At 42.5% G+C, this 18,298-nt stretch overlaps 1 protein-coding gene across 1 annotated transcript in view; it reads right to left on the reverse strand.

The window, feature by feature from the left end:
- Positions 1-577: 577 nt before the first annotated feature.
- Positions 578-18,298, reverse strand: part of LOC126354780 (sialin-like) — a 118,139-nt gene continuing 100,418 nt past the window's right edge. Inside the window, exons 9-11 of the mRNA XM_050004677.1 lie at positions 17,104-17,224; positions 7,957-8,108; positions 578-1,302 (exon numbers count right to left, since the gene is read on the reverse strand). Coding sequence (XP_049860634.1) covers positions 7,987-8,108; positions 17,104-17,224 — 243 coding nt within the window. The 3' untranslated portion in view covers positions 578-1,302; positions 7,957-7,986. The remainder of the gene's footprint in view (positions 1,303-7,956; positions 8,109-17,103; positions 17,225-18,298) is intronic.

Consider the following 18,298-nt stretch of genomic DNA (forward strand, 5'->3'; position numbering starts at 1 on the left):
CACATTTGTTCCATAATACACCAAATACGACCACTACAAGACAGCCTAGAAATAAAGTTACTACGTTGCAATACGCATGCCATCGACTTTCAGATGGATATGATTTCAGCCTTTTACGTCATTCACAAAAATTATTTTTGCAGTAGGTTGTTGATATGTATGAACGTACTGAAAATAAAAGGCTCGATTTCATAAGGCAGAATCGGTCTGTTCTAAGTTCAGAAATCCATAATAACTTACGTGTCAAAATTTACCTCTAAACCCAAACGTTACTGTAAATATTGTAAGTAGAGTTATTTTACGAGTACCTTCTTCATTTCATGGTCCCCCAGGAAATATTATCACAATTATTGAGATACGATGTCCATTGTTCAACATTTCAGGAATCCTACCTTATTTGTTACAGCGACTTGCAATCCTAATTGGCCTGAAATCATTAACAAAGTTCATCCACATGACTGTGCTAATCTCGATCCATATATTATTGTGCTAGTATTCAAGGCTAAATTAAAAGAACGAAACATGTATTTGGTAAAATTCAATCAGTAATTTACAGAAATATATTTCAAAAAGAAGGTTGTCTCGTGCTCATATAATCACTTTATGTGAAATCGATTAAACAGTACACATTTCTGATATTGATAAAGTCGTATGTACAGAGATTCCAGATATTGGAACATATAGTAAATTTTACGAATATGCTGCGAAACTTAGGATGCATGGACATTGTTGTGCACTTAATCAAAATTCTGTGTACGAGAGATGGTAAACGCACAACAATCAGTTAATGGATATCCAGCATTGCCAGCTTCTTGTTAAGTTTATGTCGCCTCTTTGCAATGGAAAAAATCTATATTACTACTGCTCTTAGTGAAGAATGACCGCAGGGAAGAATAGCGACATATTTTAATAAGGCAGAAACTAAATAATTGAGACGGCAATTCTTTTGATGAGGTAGAAGTCATGCATTTCAGAATGAACTTAGATTTAAATTCGTGAATACAATGAACCCGTGTTCTTCGTGGTGCTCAGATAATAATTCTGCAGACAACTAATGAAGACAGTTGTTTGCACAATCTTTCCATCCACGCTGTTCGTTCCTTGTTGAGGGCGAGAATAGTTGTTATGGGTCGCCTTTATATTAACTGTAGCTGTCCTGGTCACGGTGATTGCGTGGTGCGCAGAAAGGGACCCTCGGTATGCCGGCTGTAGTACACATTTTCTTTCCATTACTGGTGACCACAGAGTTCGTGTTTTCTGCAACAACGACGATGTAGCATAGCTGTGTCGACCACATTGGTGCTGCAACAAAGAAAATTTGACAGATGAGCGTATGTGTGGTTAATATATTCAGTGGAGAAACACACGCCTTGTTAGGGCCGTCGAAGCCCTTAAAAACAACTTGACAGTGCCCGAAATGTTAAAAATTGTAAGGCGCATTTGCCTGTGAGACATCGATGCCTAGACTGATTATACATTTGGGAAGTTTTCCGTGTTTTCACCGTTTTTGTGCAATAGCTTTCTTGAAATAACTAGCCTAGCCTCGCCGTAGTCCTACATGAACCTAAGGGAACACCTTTGGGATGGGTTGGAATGTCATTTTGACTCCATTCCCCAACATCACTATCTTCTCTGGTTTCGGATTCTGAAGAAGAATGGGCTATCTTTCCTCCATAGACATACCGTTCAGTTCAAGCTGTCAAAGACGAAAGGTGAACACACCCCACATTAATCTCCACTAAAATGTGCCCTTATACTTTTGATCAGATAAAGTACTCCCAAGAATCATTCGTTTACTGAACAAGAAATGGGAGAAACGGTAGCTGTACCACTCAGGTTACTTGTGGAGTATAGACATAGGTGTAGAATGACGCCATGTTAGCGTGAGTTAAGCCTACCTCATACTACGAGTGAAAAACTAAGCGGTAGATCAGACCAGTGGTTAACTTTTTAATCTCAACGCTCCCTTTCTTCCTTAGAGAGATGACCGGCGCACTCAAAGTCTATCTTTTACACAGGTCCTGTTCTGTTCAAAGTACTGCTGTAAACATTGCTGAAAAAATGGAATGGACCTTACACATAAGAACTTTATATAAAGTAACTAAATATTCTAATGTTAAAAAATGTTTTGACTAATCACCGACATTTTTCAAAATTAATTTCTAAAAGAAAATCGTATATTTCATGTGATGAACATACCTTTCTAATATTCATTGCAAAAATCATTAAAGAGGAATCAGCTGAATAATTAGGAGGTAAGTCGCAGATACTATAACAAATGCCACATGGGTAGTCCGTGCCGAGCCGGATAGATGAATCCCTAGTCACAACATGAGTTTGAGCTCATCCACTTCGACACCACTACTGACTTTCAGACACAACGTTTGCTCACGTAACGGCTTATGGATGATGGACTATTAAATTCTTACAAATTTGTTTCAAAAACTGTTTTCGTATTTATGTGTCTTTCCTTGTTCTGGTCTCATTCATAAACTAACTGGAAATCTAAAAGCCGGCCAGTGTTGCCGAGCGGTTCTAGGCGGTTCAGTCTGGAACCGCGCGACCGCTACGGTCGCAGGTTCGAATCCTGCCTCTGGTATGGATGTGTTTGATGTCCTTAGGAAAGTTAGGTTTAAGTAGTTCTAAGTCTAGGGGACTGCTGACGTCAGATGTTAAGTCCCATAGTGCTCAGGGCCATTTGAACCATTTGAAATCTAAATATCGGTTTAGTCTATGATATTGCATACGTATTATTGTACCAGTATTTAGGAAATTAAATTCACGTATAATTTTGTCAGTTAGTAACTACAGTAAACGCTGAACACACGACGCCTCACTCTCCCCCTCCTCCCCCCCCCCCCCCCCCCCCCCACACACACACACTCCTCGATTCCCACACACTGCGTCCTTTTCGTTCAAACGCCGCCTCTGGAAATAAAAACGCCCCAGGGAGCTGTAACATTCATTGTGAGAACCACTAGAGTGGTGCACTCTGAAATACGTGAAGTTTAAACTGGTCGTTAGTCACGTGGTGTCATCTGTGACAAGATTAAGGAACCGCGGCAAGAACGGTGGTGACGTAACGTAGAGATACAACACATGCACCGTCAGTTATTAATACTGAAGCTAAGCTTCTGTAATAGCAGGTATAAATGGGTGCAGCTGTTTGCGAGTAACGTGGCTGAACTTGTCTTTGATACAGATTAGCAGAAGTAGAAATCCCACGACATCAGTTTGCAGCACTAAAGACAGGATTAGGCAGGACCGGTTTAACACACAGAGCTAAAAGAGGCGTCAGATGTGCCACAACTAGAAGATTTCTCTAGAGGACGTGTCACAATTAGCAGCGGCCAATTGGGCGCCGAGCTGAGAGTGGCGCTAGGGGTGGCCAACTGCAAGATTGTTTCGTATCACAAAAAAATGGTTCAAATGGCTCTGAGCACTATGGGACTCAACTGCTGTGGTCATTAGTCCCCTAGAACTTAGAACTACTTAAACCTAACTAACCTAAGGGCATCACATACATCCATGCCCGAGGCAGGATTCGAACTTGCGACCGTAGCAGTCGCACGGTTCCGGACTGCGCGCCTAGAACCACGAGACCACCGCGGCCGGCCCGTATCACAATTTAAGAACTTTCAGCATTGCAGCGCGTCAGCAATCGTAATTATATAAATAAATTATGAATAATCCTCCTCGATTGCGAAAATTCCCGGTGTTTACCCAGGTTTCAACGTGGATAACCACGCCTTCTTCAGAACAAAATAAAACACAGCTTGCCTAAATGGGCATAGTCTATTTCTAAAATGAACACCCACAACGGCTGATCCCCATAAAATTTATTAACATTACACGGTACTTCCTTACCAAGTCAATAACACTACTTAACTGTGTATGCTGCCTCGCCCCAGCCAACGTGCAGTGGAGAGCCTGTGACCCATCGCACGTTGGCTGGGGCGAGGCAGCATACACAGTTAAGTAGTGTTATTGACTTGGTAAGGAAGTACCGTGTAATGTTAATAAATGTTATGGGGATCAGCCGTTGTGGGTGTTCATTTTAGAAATAGACTATGCCCATTTAGGCAAGCTGTTTTTTATTTTGTTCTGAAGAAGGCGTGGTTATCCACGTTGAAACCTCGGTAAACACCGGGAATTTTCGCAATCGAGGCGGATTATTCATAATTTATTTCGTATCACAATTATTAGCCAAAATTGACACAGGTGGAAATGTGCAAGGGAAAAGAGGGGCGTTAAATGAAAAGTCATTCGTGTTGAAAAATGTTGTCAAACTGGTCTGGAAAGAGGTATGTAGGGAATGGCATACAAAAGTATCCGGACACCTGGCTGAAACTGACTTACAAGTTCGTGGCACCCTCCATCGGTAATGCTGGAATTCAGTATGGTGTTAGTCCACCCTTAGCCTTGATGCTAGCTTCCACTCTCGCAGACATACGTTCAGTCAGGTATCGGAAGGTGTATTGGGGAATGGCAGCCCATTCTTCACGGAGTGCTGCACTGAGGAGAGGTATCGAAGCCGGTTGGTGAAGTCTGGCACAAGTCTGCATTACAAGGTCAGGACTCTATGCAGGCCAGTCCATTGCACGGATGTTATGGTCGTGTAACCACTCCGCCACATCCCGTGCATTGTAAACAGTGCTCCGTCGTGTTGAAAGATGCAATCTCCATCCCCGAATTACTCTTCAACAGTGGGAAGGAAGAAGGTGCTTAAAACATCAATGTAGGTCTGTGGTTTGATAGTGTCAAGCAAAACAACAAGGGGTGCAAGCGCCCTCCATGAAAAACACGACCACACCATAACACCACCGCCTCCGAATTTTACTGTTGGCACTACACACGCAGCAGACGACGTTCACCGGGCATTCGCCATACCCACAACCTGCTATCGTATCGCCACATTGTGTACCGTCATTCGTCACTCCACACATCGTTTTTCCACTGTTCAATCGTCGAATGTTTTCGCTCCTTACACCAAGCTAGGCGTTGTTTGGCATTGATGTGTGACTTATGAGCAGTCGCTCGACCACGAAATCCACGTTTTCTCACCTTCGTCCTAAAAGTCATAGTACTTGCAGTGTATCCTGATGCAGTAGTGTGTTTACATTTTGCGGCGTGCACTGCAGCTGTACCCGTTATAAAGCTAAGTACTGACAAACTTATTTGTGAACTGTTATACAGTTTTTAAATTTAATAGTTTTCAGCGGTCTTTCGTGCCGTTTGTGGTAAAATAACGATTTAATAAACTTTTGGAAACGTTCGCTCTCTGTGTTTTTTAGAGTTTTCTGTGAGTTGAAGTCGTTTAGTAAATTTCGTGCTTTAGTTTTCAACTGCCGTTTCTTATTGTTTCTAGTGAATTATTAGAGTAAAATTTTTATTCAGTGTTTTAACTTCGTTTAGTGTTCCAATGGCCGTTTGAATTTCTTGGCTAAAGATAATAATTTTGTGAAGTTTTGTATTGGTATTGGTATTAGCTGTGGTTTAGTAGTATTAATACTACTAGTCGCTTTCATAGTAGGCAGAGAATTTCGAGACCATTATTGTTAATTCTATAAATAGTTATATAGGTGTAACTGAACTTTCGTAAAGTATCATTTTCTCAGTAACTGTGAAATTTTACCATGAGTGAGAAGTGCTGGCTCTGCGGTAGGTTTGTGAGTAGTGGGTTAGGGTGTGGGATGTGTTCAAAGTTGGGGGGAATGCAGTGGGGAAGCCAGTAGTCATTTTAGTGAGTTCCTCTCCTGGGAATGCAGAATCTGTAGTAGAAATAAGTTGACAGAGGAACAGGAGCGTAAGATCTGTGGCATTCAGGTGCAGTTACAACGTGCAAAGGAGGAACTACATAGGTTGGGGGGGGGGGGGGGGGGTGAAAGGTGGTGGGGAATGGGAACTAGCAGTTGGCAAGAAGGTAGCTAGTACGAGGAGGTATTCAGACAGTTTTACTTTGCGTATATGCAATAGATTTGACCAGCTGTCAGAGTGTGAGTGGAGAGGAGCCTCGTGTAGCTGTAGATGTAGGGAACATGCAGCAGTCCTCAGCAGTTAGGAGGCCTAGGTTAGTTGCAAAGCCTAACAGAAAGATGAAGGTTCTGCTGCTAGGTAGTTCTCACGGTAAAGGTGTGGGCCAGCAGTTGTAGGAAGTGTTGGGGAGTGAGTACCAGGTCACCAGCATTGTGAAGCCTAGGACAGGGTTGGCTCAAGTGTCTGACAGCATAGGGGAGTTATGAAGGAATTTTACGAAGGAGAATCAGGTAGTGATAGTGGGTGGAGCAGGGAACAGTCTTGATGGGACGGGGAATATGATGTAGGTGGTGACCTGGTAAAGACAGCTACTCAAACTGGTGATACTTATGTGCATTTCTTGCAACTGTTTCAGCGCCATGATCGGTCTCACCTTAATGCAGCTCTCGGGTATGTTAGCATGGGGCTGGGGAGGGCTGTGATGGCAGAGGGCATGAGTCAGACCTCAGTGGTGCAAGTTGAATCTATCAATAGAACGAGTTTCACTAGGCATGGCGTGCACCTCAATAGGTATGGGAAGGGGAGGCTGGCTAAGCTTATAGGTGACAGTGTAGTGGGTGGTGGTGGTGGTGGTGGTGGTGGTGGTGGTGGTGGTGGTGGGGCCACTCATGGAAAAATTCCTGTAGTAGTTGGTGTTAGAGCTGCACCTTTTTTTTAGATTGATGTCAGCTGATAGGTATATATGCTTTAAGGAAGTCCCCCTAACTAAGGGCTCACCTTCCGAGGATGTAATGTTTCCATGTAGATAAGGAATTGGCTACATTCAAGATCTTGTTCAAAGACTTAATACTGTCATTTTTACTATTCAAACGGTATCAGAAGTGAGTGATTGTTCGACATGAAAATTAGTCTACTTTGCTTATTTTCATTCGCTTATGCCGTATGTTATCACATTTTGGGGTAACTCTTCCCATTCTAAAAGGATATTTTTGGCTCAGAAACGGGAGGTTCGGGCAATAAGTGGTCTAAGTTCACGAACCTCTTGTCAACTTCTGTTCACGAGTCTGGGTATTTTGACATTGGCCTCTCAGTATATATATTCCTTACTGTCATTTATTGTTAACAATATTAGCTTCTCCCCAAGAATAAGCAGCTTTCACTCGGTTAATACTAGGCAGAAATCAAACCTGCATTTGGGTCGGACTTCCTTACATCTTGTTCAAAAAGGTGTGCAGTATACTTCTGCATCCATTTCCAATGAGCTATCACTCAAATTCAAAAATCTTAGCCGTAATCCACGCGCTTTCAAATCGAAACTGAAGAGTTTCCTCATGGGTCACTCCTATTCTGTCGAGGAGTTTCTTGAAAAATTAAGCTGTTTCTTAGTGTATTGTTGATTGCGTTTACTTAAACTTATGGACAGACTTTTTTCGGGTTCGTAAACATTTATTTTTATCTGTTATTACTTTTATGATGTAATTTCATGTACCTCAATTTCGTCCTACGGAACTTGACGTGTAAATAAATAAATAAAAAAGTTTGGAATTCCAGTGTGATGGTGTGGATGGATGTCTGCCTATTACGCATTACGACCCTCTCCAAATGTCCGCGGTCTTTGTCAGTCAACAGTACGTGTCCCTTCACGTTTCCACTTTTCTATCGCATCGGAAACAGTGGACCTAGGGATGTTTAGGAGTGGGAAAATCTCGCGTACAGACGTGTGACACAAGTGATACACAATCACCTGACCACGTTCAAAGTCCGTGAGTTCCGCGAAGCGTCCCACTCTGCTCTCTCACGATGTCTAATGACTACTGATGTCGCTGATATGGAGTTCCGGGCAGTAGGTGAAAGGACAATGCACTTAATATGAAATACGTATGTTTTGGGGGGCGTCCGGATACTTTTGATCACATAGTGTATACAAGTGATCTGCTTAGGTTAAGAAGTTATAATTAGAATTAATGTGAATATACGTACGGTAGAGGTTCAGTGACCAGTTAACGCAGCCTAAGGTACGATGGCTTTCCAGTGACCTTTTTGCGTCGTTTGCCTATCAGCTATTTGCGTTACACCTTCGTCAAATGCTGTGTTCTCGATGCCCTCATTGACGTTTGCTTTTTGTGCTCTTTCTGAAACAAAGAGAGATAAAAGAAAGTTTCATAAATTTCAGTACGTACCTATTGCTGATCCTGATGATATATTTATAATGAAGTACAATTTGTGAAAGTGATGTACAGTGTGTTGCTGATATCACATGAACATTAACTTATAGAAAAATCGTTAATAATGGTAACGTAGTGAGAATGGAAAAGTAGGAATTAATTGACATTGATAAGGAAAATAACGTAGTTAATTAACCAAACATGGTATCAAACTATTAGTTTGGCAAAGTTACTTAAATTCGTGATCAATACGAAGTGATGCCAGGTATGTTCTAGTCCTGACGATTTTAAAGGCTTTATGCTGTTCCTGAGTTTGAGAGTCGAAGTGTCATTCGCAAATAAAAACATTTCCGTCTCTTTCCCACTTAGTTTAGTAATAGGACAAAGGCATTGGTGAACCGATACATTTATAATATTGTGGCAAGAATATCTTTGGTTAAATTAGGGTGCTTAGTGGTTTTGTAGTTTCGAAGAGTGCGTTAGTGTGTGACTAGGGCATCACATCGGGTAGACCGTGCGCCGGGTGCAATTCTTTCGATTTGACGCCACTTCGGCGACTTGCGCGTCGATGGGGATGAAATGATGATGATTAGGACAACACAACAACCAGTCCCTGAGCGGAGAAAATCTCCAACGCAGCCGGGAATCGAACCCGGGACTGACCGCTCAGCTACCGGGGACGGACAGGGCGTGAGTGATAATCACGCTTTCAAGAAGCTCATTAATGACACATAAGTCCGTGGTCATCTACTTTCATGCGTTCTACGACAAGCATTGTGCAACATTTTCCTTCCACAGATAAGGTATAAAAATTTATTAAAACTGTATTGTCCACTTATTCGACTTTGATTTGACAGTCATACAGCCATCTCGCTTGTTATACGATTTCCACTATTGATTAGAATATATATTCGCAAAATTTTCATCCCATGAGCACACTATTTTCCATGTATATAGTCCCCACTCAACCACACACAGACAGACAGACACACACACACACACACACACACACACACACACACACACAAACAGTTTCTCTTTCTTGCACACAGGCCACACTTCTCAATGTTGCACTCCACATTCATATACAAGTCAACACAGTGAGTTTATATCGTTGTTTGACTGAGTCATGTACTGTAATAATTCCATACTGTCTGAAGCAAGGAAGTCCAATAGTAATTTGACGACCTGGACATAGGCCGTAGCTAAAAGGGTTATGATGCTTTGAGGTCTCATATACCTCAAATCGGCAAATAACCACATAGGATGGGCACTGTGTGTTTCCGCTGCTGACAGCGGAATATGATGTGGTTAATGCCCTATTTCCGTCCTCGGATATCACGTAATGGAGAGTCCACTCTCCCAAATTATTTGGTGTCAATTTAGATGAGTATCCAAGGCAAAGGAACATTTTAGAAGGTAGTTTAGAATTTTCTATGTATGTTTCCAAAAATTTCAGCTAATTTTTGCATAATAAATTAGCATGAAACGGGCAAGGAAATCCAGAAATTACAAGCTAAATTTAAAACAGGATACTTTTCAGGGCTGGCGTGAGAATCATTTCACGTGGATTGGCTTGCGACCTCACTGCCTGCAGAGTACATTTCAGTCAGGACAATGCACAAATTCAGAGACTGACTGTACTTGTTCCCACCAACAAATTATCCGATTCATGAGTCTTCCTCCAGGAAATACTGCCTTTCCCGAACGTAGTCGGGAACGACTGAAAAAAAGAGAAAAACATTTCCTCCTTTTATCCTCTCATAGCCTCTTATCATGCACGTAAGTGTGAATTGCAGAGTAGACATGTTGATGTAGGCGTTGTGTTCACAACCATAGTGCTAAGTGCCTGTTATAACGGCGAGTGCACACTTTATTTTTTTAATGGGTTCAGGCAATTGCACATATCATGTAAATTATGACTTAGAGATTGAGAGTTTTTGTTATTACTGACCTTAACTCACTGAAAAGGCATAACATACTCCTCACATTGCCGGATGACTGCTTTTCAATTAGGCTACTGTGTTTTTGTACGGTAATTTCGTAGAGGTCGTGCTAAAGCGATTCAGCTCTTTCGTGGGTGGTGGGTCATAAATTGTCCCACTAACTCTGAGCATCGATTTGAGTGCTGAGACGTAATGTTGCTAGCCTTTCGGGTGGTGCTCCCATGTGAGGATGACTGTACTGGACGTGAGAAAAATTCGGGACCACTTTACACTTGCAATAGAGAAGGCTATGACTGATCATATTGACTGGCGCGTATACACACATCAAAAATAGATTTGCATGATCTGTGGATATTGTATCACAGGCACAGTCCTTTTGCTGTTCGGAGATGTCACTAAATGAGCCCAAAAGATTTAAACAGCCACGCATGAGCAGCGCCTATTAGACGGACGGGGTCCGACAACCGATCAGTTCTAGTCATTCCACCAGGAAGTAGGTACACGGCTCGTGTTGTCTGTAGTTCAACCATGCCTAGGCGGTCAATACCACGGTTAGATCGCGTCCGCAATGTTACTTTGTGCCAAGGACTGTCAACAAGGGAAATGTCCAGGAGTCTGGGAGTGAACCAAAGCGATGTTGTTCGGACATGGAGGAGATACAGAGGGACAGGAACTGTCGATGACATGCCTTGCTCAGACCGCGCAAGGGCTACTATTGCAGTAGATGACCGCTTCCTGTAGATTACATCTCGGAGGAACCCTGACAGCAACGCCACCATGTTGAATAGTGCTTTTCGTGCAGCCACAGGACGTCGTTTTACGACTCAAACCGTGTACAATGGGCTACATGGTGCGCAACTTCATTCCCGACGTCCATGGCGAAGTCCATCTTTGCAACCACGACACCTTGCAGCGCGGTACAGATGTGCCCAGCAACATGCCGAATAGACCACTCAGGATTGGCATCACGTTCTCTTCACTGATGAGTGCTGCACAACCAGACAATCGTCGGAGACGTGTTTGGAGGCAACCCGGTCAGGTTGAACGCCTTAGACACACCGTCCAGCGAGTGCAGCAAAGTGGAGGTTCCCTGCTGTTTTGGGGTGGCATTATGTGGGGCCATCGTACACCGGTGGTGGTCATGGAAGGCGCCTAACGGCTGTACGATACGTGAATATCATCCTCCGACTGATAGTGCAACCATATCGGCAGCATATTGGCGAGGCATTCCTCTTCATGGACGACAATTTGTACCGCCATAGCGCACATCTTGTCAATGACTTCCTTCAGGGTACCGACATCGCCCGACTAGAGGGGCCAGCATGTTCTCCAGACATGAACCCTATCGCACATCGCTGGGATAGAGTGAAAATGGCTGTTTATGGACGACGTGACCCACCAACTATTCTGAGGGATCTACGTCGAATCGCTGTTGAGGAGTGGGACAATCAGGACAGGTTCCGGAACTCTCGGAACTGAGGTGATGCAAAACTTTTTTTGATATGTGTATGTGTCCGCTGTAACCTAACTGTTTTGTGACATATGCCAATTTTTATTGTTTCTCACTTTCCAAAAGATGTCTGAAACAAGGAAGTCTTCGTCTCATTAACTTAAGGATCATTTTTACAGTTTCTTACCTCAGTCGATAAAAATGGAACCCTTATAATATCACTTTGTTGTCCGTCTACCTGTCTTTCAAACTGTCTGACTCTCTTTCTGACTGTTGAGACACTCTCATCTCAGAAACGGGTGGAGGTGGGAAGTTGAAAGGTATCTTACATACTCAAGTCTACGGTCCCTTGGCAGTGTAAAATATTTAAGTTTAAGTCAAAGCAATCAAAAGATATTACCATTTATGTCACATGCTTTGTAACTTGCAAACGCATTCACCAAATCCTATACGGTCCTCCCCGTTGACCTAGAATCACAAAATTTGACAATAAGCAAGTTTCCACAGTACAAGGAAAGAAAAATATCCTAAAATTGTTAATTTGCAAATTTTCCAGACTCTACAAGACAGTGAGGTCCTGGATTATCTTTTCTCACTAACAGACGATCTTGAGAAGTCAGAAGTTGAAGCTGATGATCTAGAAAAAGACGACACTACAGCTTCAGAGACATTTGGGAGATGTATGCCACATATCAACGGCAGCTGCAGTGATCAACTTTAGAAATAACGAATAATATTGGCAGTACACTTAACAACTGTCTATCCTCAAATTTTCGTTGATGAGAATGCTGATGTTAAGGCTGAACACAGCTCTCAAGATGTAAGTGGCTTTGATAGTGATTGTGGTAATGATACATCATTCTTCGAAAACAGTATGATTCTGTCTAAGAAGCGAAAATCTAAATTGGATTTCACTGTCAGATAATGAAGTGTTTGAGAAATCTTTCTGCAAAAATATTATGAAGTACATATGTTTGCAAATATATATGTATATATATACTGCTCCAGATATTATGTATAAGTAAAACGGAAAAAAATAAGTGTTCTTTAACTGAATAATTCATAGGTATGCTCATAATAATTGTAATCCTTCACGTACTGCTAACTGACAATTGCCGTAGTGCAGACCCAATGCTGAAAGTGAGTTCAGTTACAATCATCATGACACTGTCAAGGTACAAGACAAACGTACAGAACCTGCACTGCAATGGCAATGGTGTTAATTTTCCTCCAAAAATTGGTCCATATTATAATAAAATGTGTAAAGTTGGACCACTTATTGCGTCACTGAACAAGAACTGTTTAGCAGAATATGAGCAAACTTCTATACTGACAACGGACGAATTACTGGTGGTACTCAAGGGGCAGATATTTAAGATAGTATAGGAAACCCATAAAAATGGCTACAAAACCTGGTGTCTTCCCTATTCTAAAAGCAGTTTCTTTTCAAGCTTTGCAGTGTAAACCGGTAAACCCAGCAACCCAATACAAGATTCAAGAATTACCAGACGTGTAAGCGAGCAGTGCTGGAGCTGTGTCAATAATTTGTTTTCCACGGACAGAAGCATTGTATTCGATAATTCTTTTATCACAAAAAGATGAAAGGACTGACAAACTGAATCCTTTACAGTTGAGGAAATGTAAGAGGAAACAGGAGAGGATTGTCATAAATATTAGCATACATAAAAAGTGATTCCAAACGTGGAGAGTTTCTGTTTGCAGTATGGTGTGGTGTAACTGCTTTGCAGTGGCAGGACAAAAAAGCAGTCTGTGTGATGTCTACTTACAACGACCCAAAATACGTCAAATTTATTGAAATAAAAATTAAAGATGGCTCTAACATAAATCTGTCCTGACCTGAAGTAGTATTCCATTACAACAACACAGTGGGCGGAGCCGAGACGTTCGCTCTGCTGAGAGAAAGGTACATGATAGAGGACTCTGCAAGCGCAAAGCTATTTTGAAACAAAGTAACAAGTTGCCCCGACTTCCGGAGGTACACAGAAAATCGACACCAAGGACTCGAGGACCATCATCAGTTTGACTGGAAAACAACTTTACGAGGCGACAACATCCGTGCTGTCAAAAGGAATAAATTTGGCACCGGTTCCAAATACATTAAGCAAACGGTAGATCATCAGCAGCATCGCGCTAGCCATTCTGGGGCTGCTCTCTGATACCGCCGAAGAAGTGAGACCTTCTGGGCTCTTTACAAAGCATACATGCCAAAAACTAGCATCTCCTCGGCATAACATAGAGCGATATGTGACCTTCGAGAAGACAGTTGACATGGGCAGTGGGACGATGGTGCAACGATCAGCTGACTACTGGGAGAAGATTGAGATGCTATTGCAAGACCCAGTTTACAAGCCAGTAGGAAAGGATCCTATATCATCTATGACTAGGGAGTCCAGATCACTCCTAAACAGCTCAGGAATGGACAAGGACACTTTACCCTAGAGCACTGATACAACAACGGTTATATGGCCTTCCACAGATAAGCAAAAAGGATGTTCCACTATGTCCAATAGCGGAACCGATAAATTCACCATGTTGAGTAGCTTAACACTTGGCCCAGTTACTATAAAGTCTCTCTTGGGTCATAGCACACATCTTATCAAGAGCTTGTGAAAATGCTTCAGAGGATACATCTGGAAAAGGGTGATCTCCTGGTCAGTTTCGAAGTCACTTCTCTCTTCATATGGACACTCCTAGGCTTTACTAGGGAGCTACTTTGACACTGTGGAACTGTTGCGCTCACTACCACCTGCTTTCAGTGTGGTGGAAAGTTGTACCAGCAGTCAGACTGGTTTACTATGGGAACCCCCCACCCCTTGCGCCAGCCATCACGAGCCTATACATGGAATACTTCGAGGAAATGGCTCTCAAAGCCATGTATCTGAAACCAAAGGCATTCTACCGATACGTGGACGACACTTTCCTGGTGTGGCCACAGGGTGAAGAAAACCCGCACGAAATTCTTGACCTCATTAATAGCATACAGGACAATACAAAGTTCAACATGGAGGCAGAAGAAAACGGATGCCTACCTTTCCTTGATATGCTGATAAGGAAGAAAACTGATCGCACACTGTGACACCATCTATAGGAAAAAGACACACGCAGACCTGTACCTAACCGACAATAGCTGCCACCATCCAGAGCAACGCAAATCTGTGTTCACCAAACTGGTGCAGAGAGGACGAGACATAAGCGACAGTTGCTACATCTGAGGGAAACATTTCGCAAGAATTGCTACTGTCCAGCCGTGCAAAAAAACAAAAACAAAAAAAAATCCATCCGGAAGAGGAGATGAAGCCTCTAGCGTTCCTACCATCTGCTGGGCTCCCCACGGCCAAAATCGCCAGGATATTTGAGAAGAGCAACATTAAAACCGTTTCCCGCTCATCGGCTAGAATAAAAAATATGCCTGCCTCAATGAAAGGCAAAGCGACCCTTACAAATACATTTTCTAAAGTTAAATTTATGGGCGAATTATCGGAACCCTTTGAAATAAAAACGGGAGTGTGACAGGGGATGGGCTCTCACCGCTGCTGTTCAATTGGCGCTTGAGAAAGTAGTCAGAGAATGGAACACAAATATTAAGAGTGATACAAGACTGGGTTGCAAAAGAACCTTAAAGTAAATTGCATTGCTTTTGCAGATGATATGGCCCTGTTTGCTGAAAAAATGGAAGAAGCACGGGAGCAAATCCTTGAACTAAAGAAACAAGCAGCTAAAATAGGTCTTCACATCTCCTTTGAAGAAACTAAGATATTGACAAACGTCAAGCACTCAAGTAAATGACTCAAAGTTCAAGAACAGAAGATTGATATAGTAAAAGAATTCAAATATCTCGGAGAATGGATTAGTTGGAATGCTGGGGAAAGCAAAGCAATGGAATGCAGAAAAAATAAACTTGAATTGGCCTTCCAACTAACAAAAAATACGTACAACAAAAAATCCCTTTCGTGAGGGTCCAAAATTACACATTACAAGACAGTGATTAAGCCAGAAGTACTGTACGCAGCAGAAACGCTTAACATGAATTTCAAAGACCAAATGGAGAAACTTGAGCTAAAGGAAAGAAAAATCTTAAGAAAAACCATTCGGCCAAAATTTCAAGACACTAAGATTATATACATCAAAAATGAAACTCTCTACAAGAAAATTGAAAAACTTTCAGATTCTATGCGAAAAAGGAGAATAAATTTTTATGGTCATCTTCTCAGAATGAATTACAAGAGATTAACTTAACAAATCTTTGGCTTCTTCCGTAAGCGCAAAACGAAACCCAACTGGTTTAAAGAAACTGAGAAAGTGCTACTAGAATTAAAGATTTCAGAAAATTCACTTATTGATCGAACAGCTAAATTAATTACTAAAGATGAAAACATCAGGTTCCAAGACAAATCTACACAAAAGTCCAAACCCGTAATCTCGGAAGAAGAGAAGAGAGGAAAATCAGAAGGAATGAAGAAATACTGGGCCCTTAGAAAAGAACGACCTACAAAGAAGTGATTGATCCAGCGTACCCCAAAGAGGGTGAAACGAAAGAAGAAGAAAGGCAAATTCGACTACGGATACCTGGAATCTACAGCATCAGTTGCGAATGTTAAAAGCAGTATATCAGCAACACGTGACGGCGTGCGCCACTCAGAACATGAGATAAGCCTTCGCTTCTGAAATTGGAAATTTGTGGTAAGGTCTTATGGGAGCAAACTGCAGAGGTCATCCGTCCCTAAGCTTATACACTATTTAATCTAACTTAAACTAGCTTACGCTATGGACAACACACACACCCATGCTTGAGGGAGGACTGTAACCTCCGAAGGGGGGAGTAGCACGGACCGAGACAAGACGCCTGAGAGCGGGCGGCTGCGCCGCCATTCGCTTCGGCCAAATGGACAAATCTGCAGTGGCATAGCGCACCCTTAACAGGCTCATATGTTTGATTTTGAACAGACAGAAGTATTGCGCCGGGCGAACGCGTTCTGGACTCGATCATCAAAGAGGCAGTGGAGACAGGGTCCATGATGATCTTGTCAACCGGGAGAGCGGTTTCCAGGTGAGCTCTGCATGAGATGTAGCACTATCAAGATTACGCTGAGTGCGCTCTGATTTGAAAGCGGCGAATGGAATAGACAGGCGTCACCAGGGCGCTACAGCAGGAACCTCCAACCACGAGGAGTCCCCGCCCTCCCAACACCGCCAACGATTCCCCCCCCCCCTCCTCCTCCTCCTCCTCTCCCCTCCCTTCCCCTCACCCCACCCATGACGCCAGTTCCGGAGGCACGCGATTGACTAAGCAGTTGCAGACGATACAGAGGAGCCTGCAGTCCAACGTCTATAAAGATATGAACTGAACACGAACCCAACATTTCGCCTGAAGATGACAAGTAGGAAACCTGTTGAAACGTTGCCATAATATGACGCTGATAATCTGAGACGACTTTAACATCGAAATTTGTGGAGAAAGCCTGCGCTCCCACATAACCATTTCCAAGTTACAGTCTAGAGCTTTAGAGAATATTCCAGAACATTGTGTAATGAATGTACAACTCACCTGAGGCTGATACGTTCCAGGGCTGCTCCTCAGTGGTAGTGAACACAGCGTAAACGACATACGACACGGTGGCCACCGCAGCCGACAGGTAGAAGACGGTGTTCCAAGCCGCGCGCGTTGGCTGTAGGCAAATGTTTTTTTTTTTTTGCGTTATATTTTAAGCGACTGGACATAGGGTCCAGAGATTTCAGTTAACTTCAGAATGGTTTCACCTGCTTAGTACCTTGTTGCTAGTTTAGTGATAATTCCACAGTCAGTGCAATAACTGGGTATCAATAATCAGTGTTGGTGTGGCCACGGCACTGTGCGTTTGGGTGTCTGTGTCTTATGTGTGAGAGTGGGTGCACTTCTGCTAGAAAAAGAGCTAGAGCTCGAAAGCTAGTGTTTCTCTGCTTCACGCATTGACATGCTCTAGGTGAGTGTTGCATTTCCCTTATTTTACATGCGAACTAATAATAAATCATTCTAGGCCGGTCGTCCTTTCTTTTCTGTACGATAGTATCACTCTGTTGATAACTGAATGACGTACTATCACCTACATATTTTTTCGTTGTATCTGTGAACAAAAATAAATGCAGATTTATGTCTTACGTCAGAGCATGGGAAAAACAGCAGACGAAGGCTAAATAAAGTGAACGACCCTCCAGTGAGGGTCGAACCGATAGCTGACGTTGTTTCACCACGGGCCACATGCTACTACTACTGCCGTAAGCAAACTTTCGTCAACGTAACGATGGGTACTACGAAGAGTTCACACTAGGAAAGATACGAACAACTCAATCGTTACTGCAGGAAACTCATAAGTTAGGAATTTTCCGTAACGTATTTTATGTAATTAATAGAATTTTCTTGGGTCCACACGCTAGTATGATACATTGACTCGAAAGATAGACTGCAGTGAGTGCAGAAATAACGAAAGTCAGCGTCTCATGTTTTTTTCTATTCCAATCGTCATATGGCATTTTCTTGTTTTAAAAAGAAGTCGTTGAAGTTTCTAGCATGTTGTACAAATACAGTCAAAAAACGTTTACGTACCTTTCTTTATTGTCCAAGGAAAAATGGCAACCACGCCGTCATTCGATTTTGTCTTGCTTATTGTGGGCTCTTTGACAGTGGGTTTTCATTTTCACACACTTTTGCACGATACAAAAAAACTTAACAAATACTTCAGTGTGTGTATTTCATATATGAAGAC

The sequence above is a fragment of the Schistocerca gregaria genome, chromosome 3, assembly GCF_023897955.1.
Source record: "Schistocerca gregaria isolate iqSchGreg1 chromosome 3, iqSchGreg1.2, whole genome shotgun sequence".
In the NCBI taxonomy this organism is placed as follows: domain Eukaryota; kingdom Metazoa; phylum Arthropoda; class Insecta; order Orthoptera; family Acrididae; genus Schistocerca; species Schistocerca gregaria.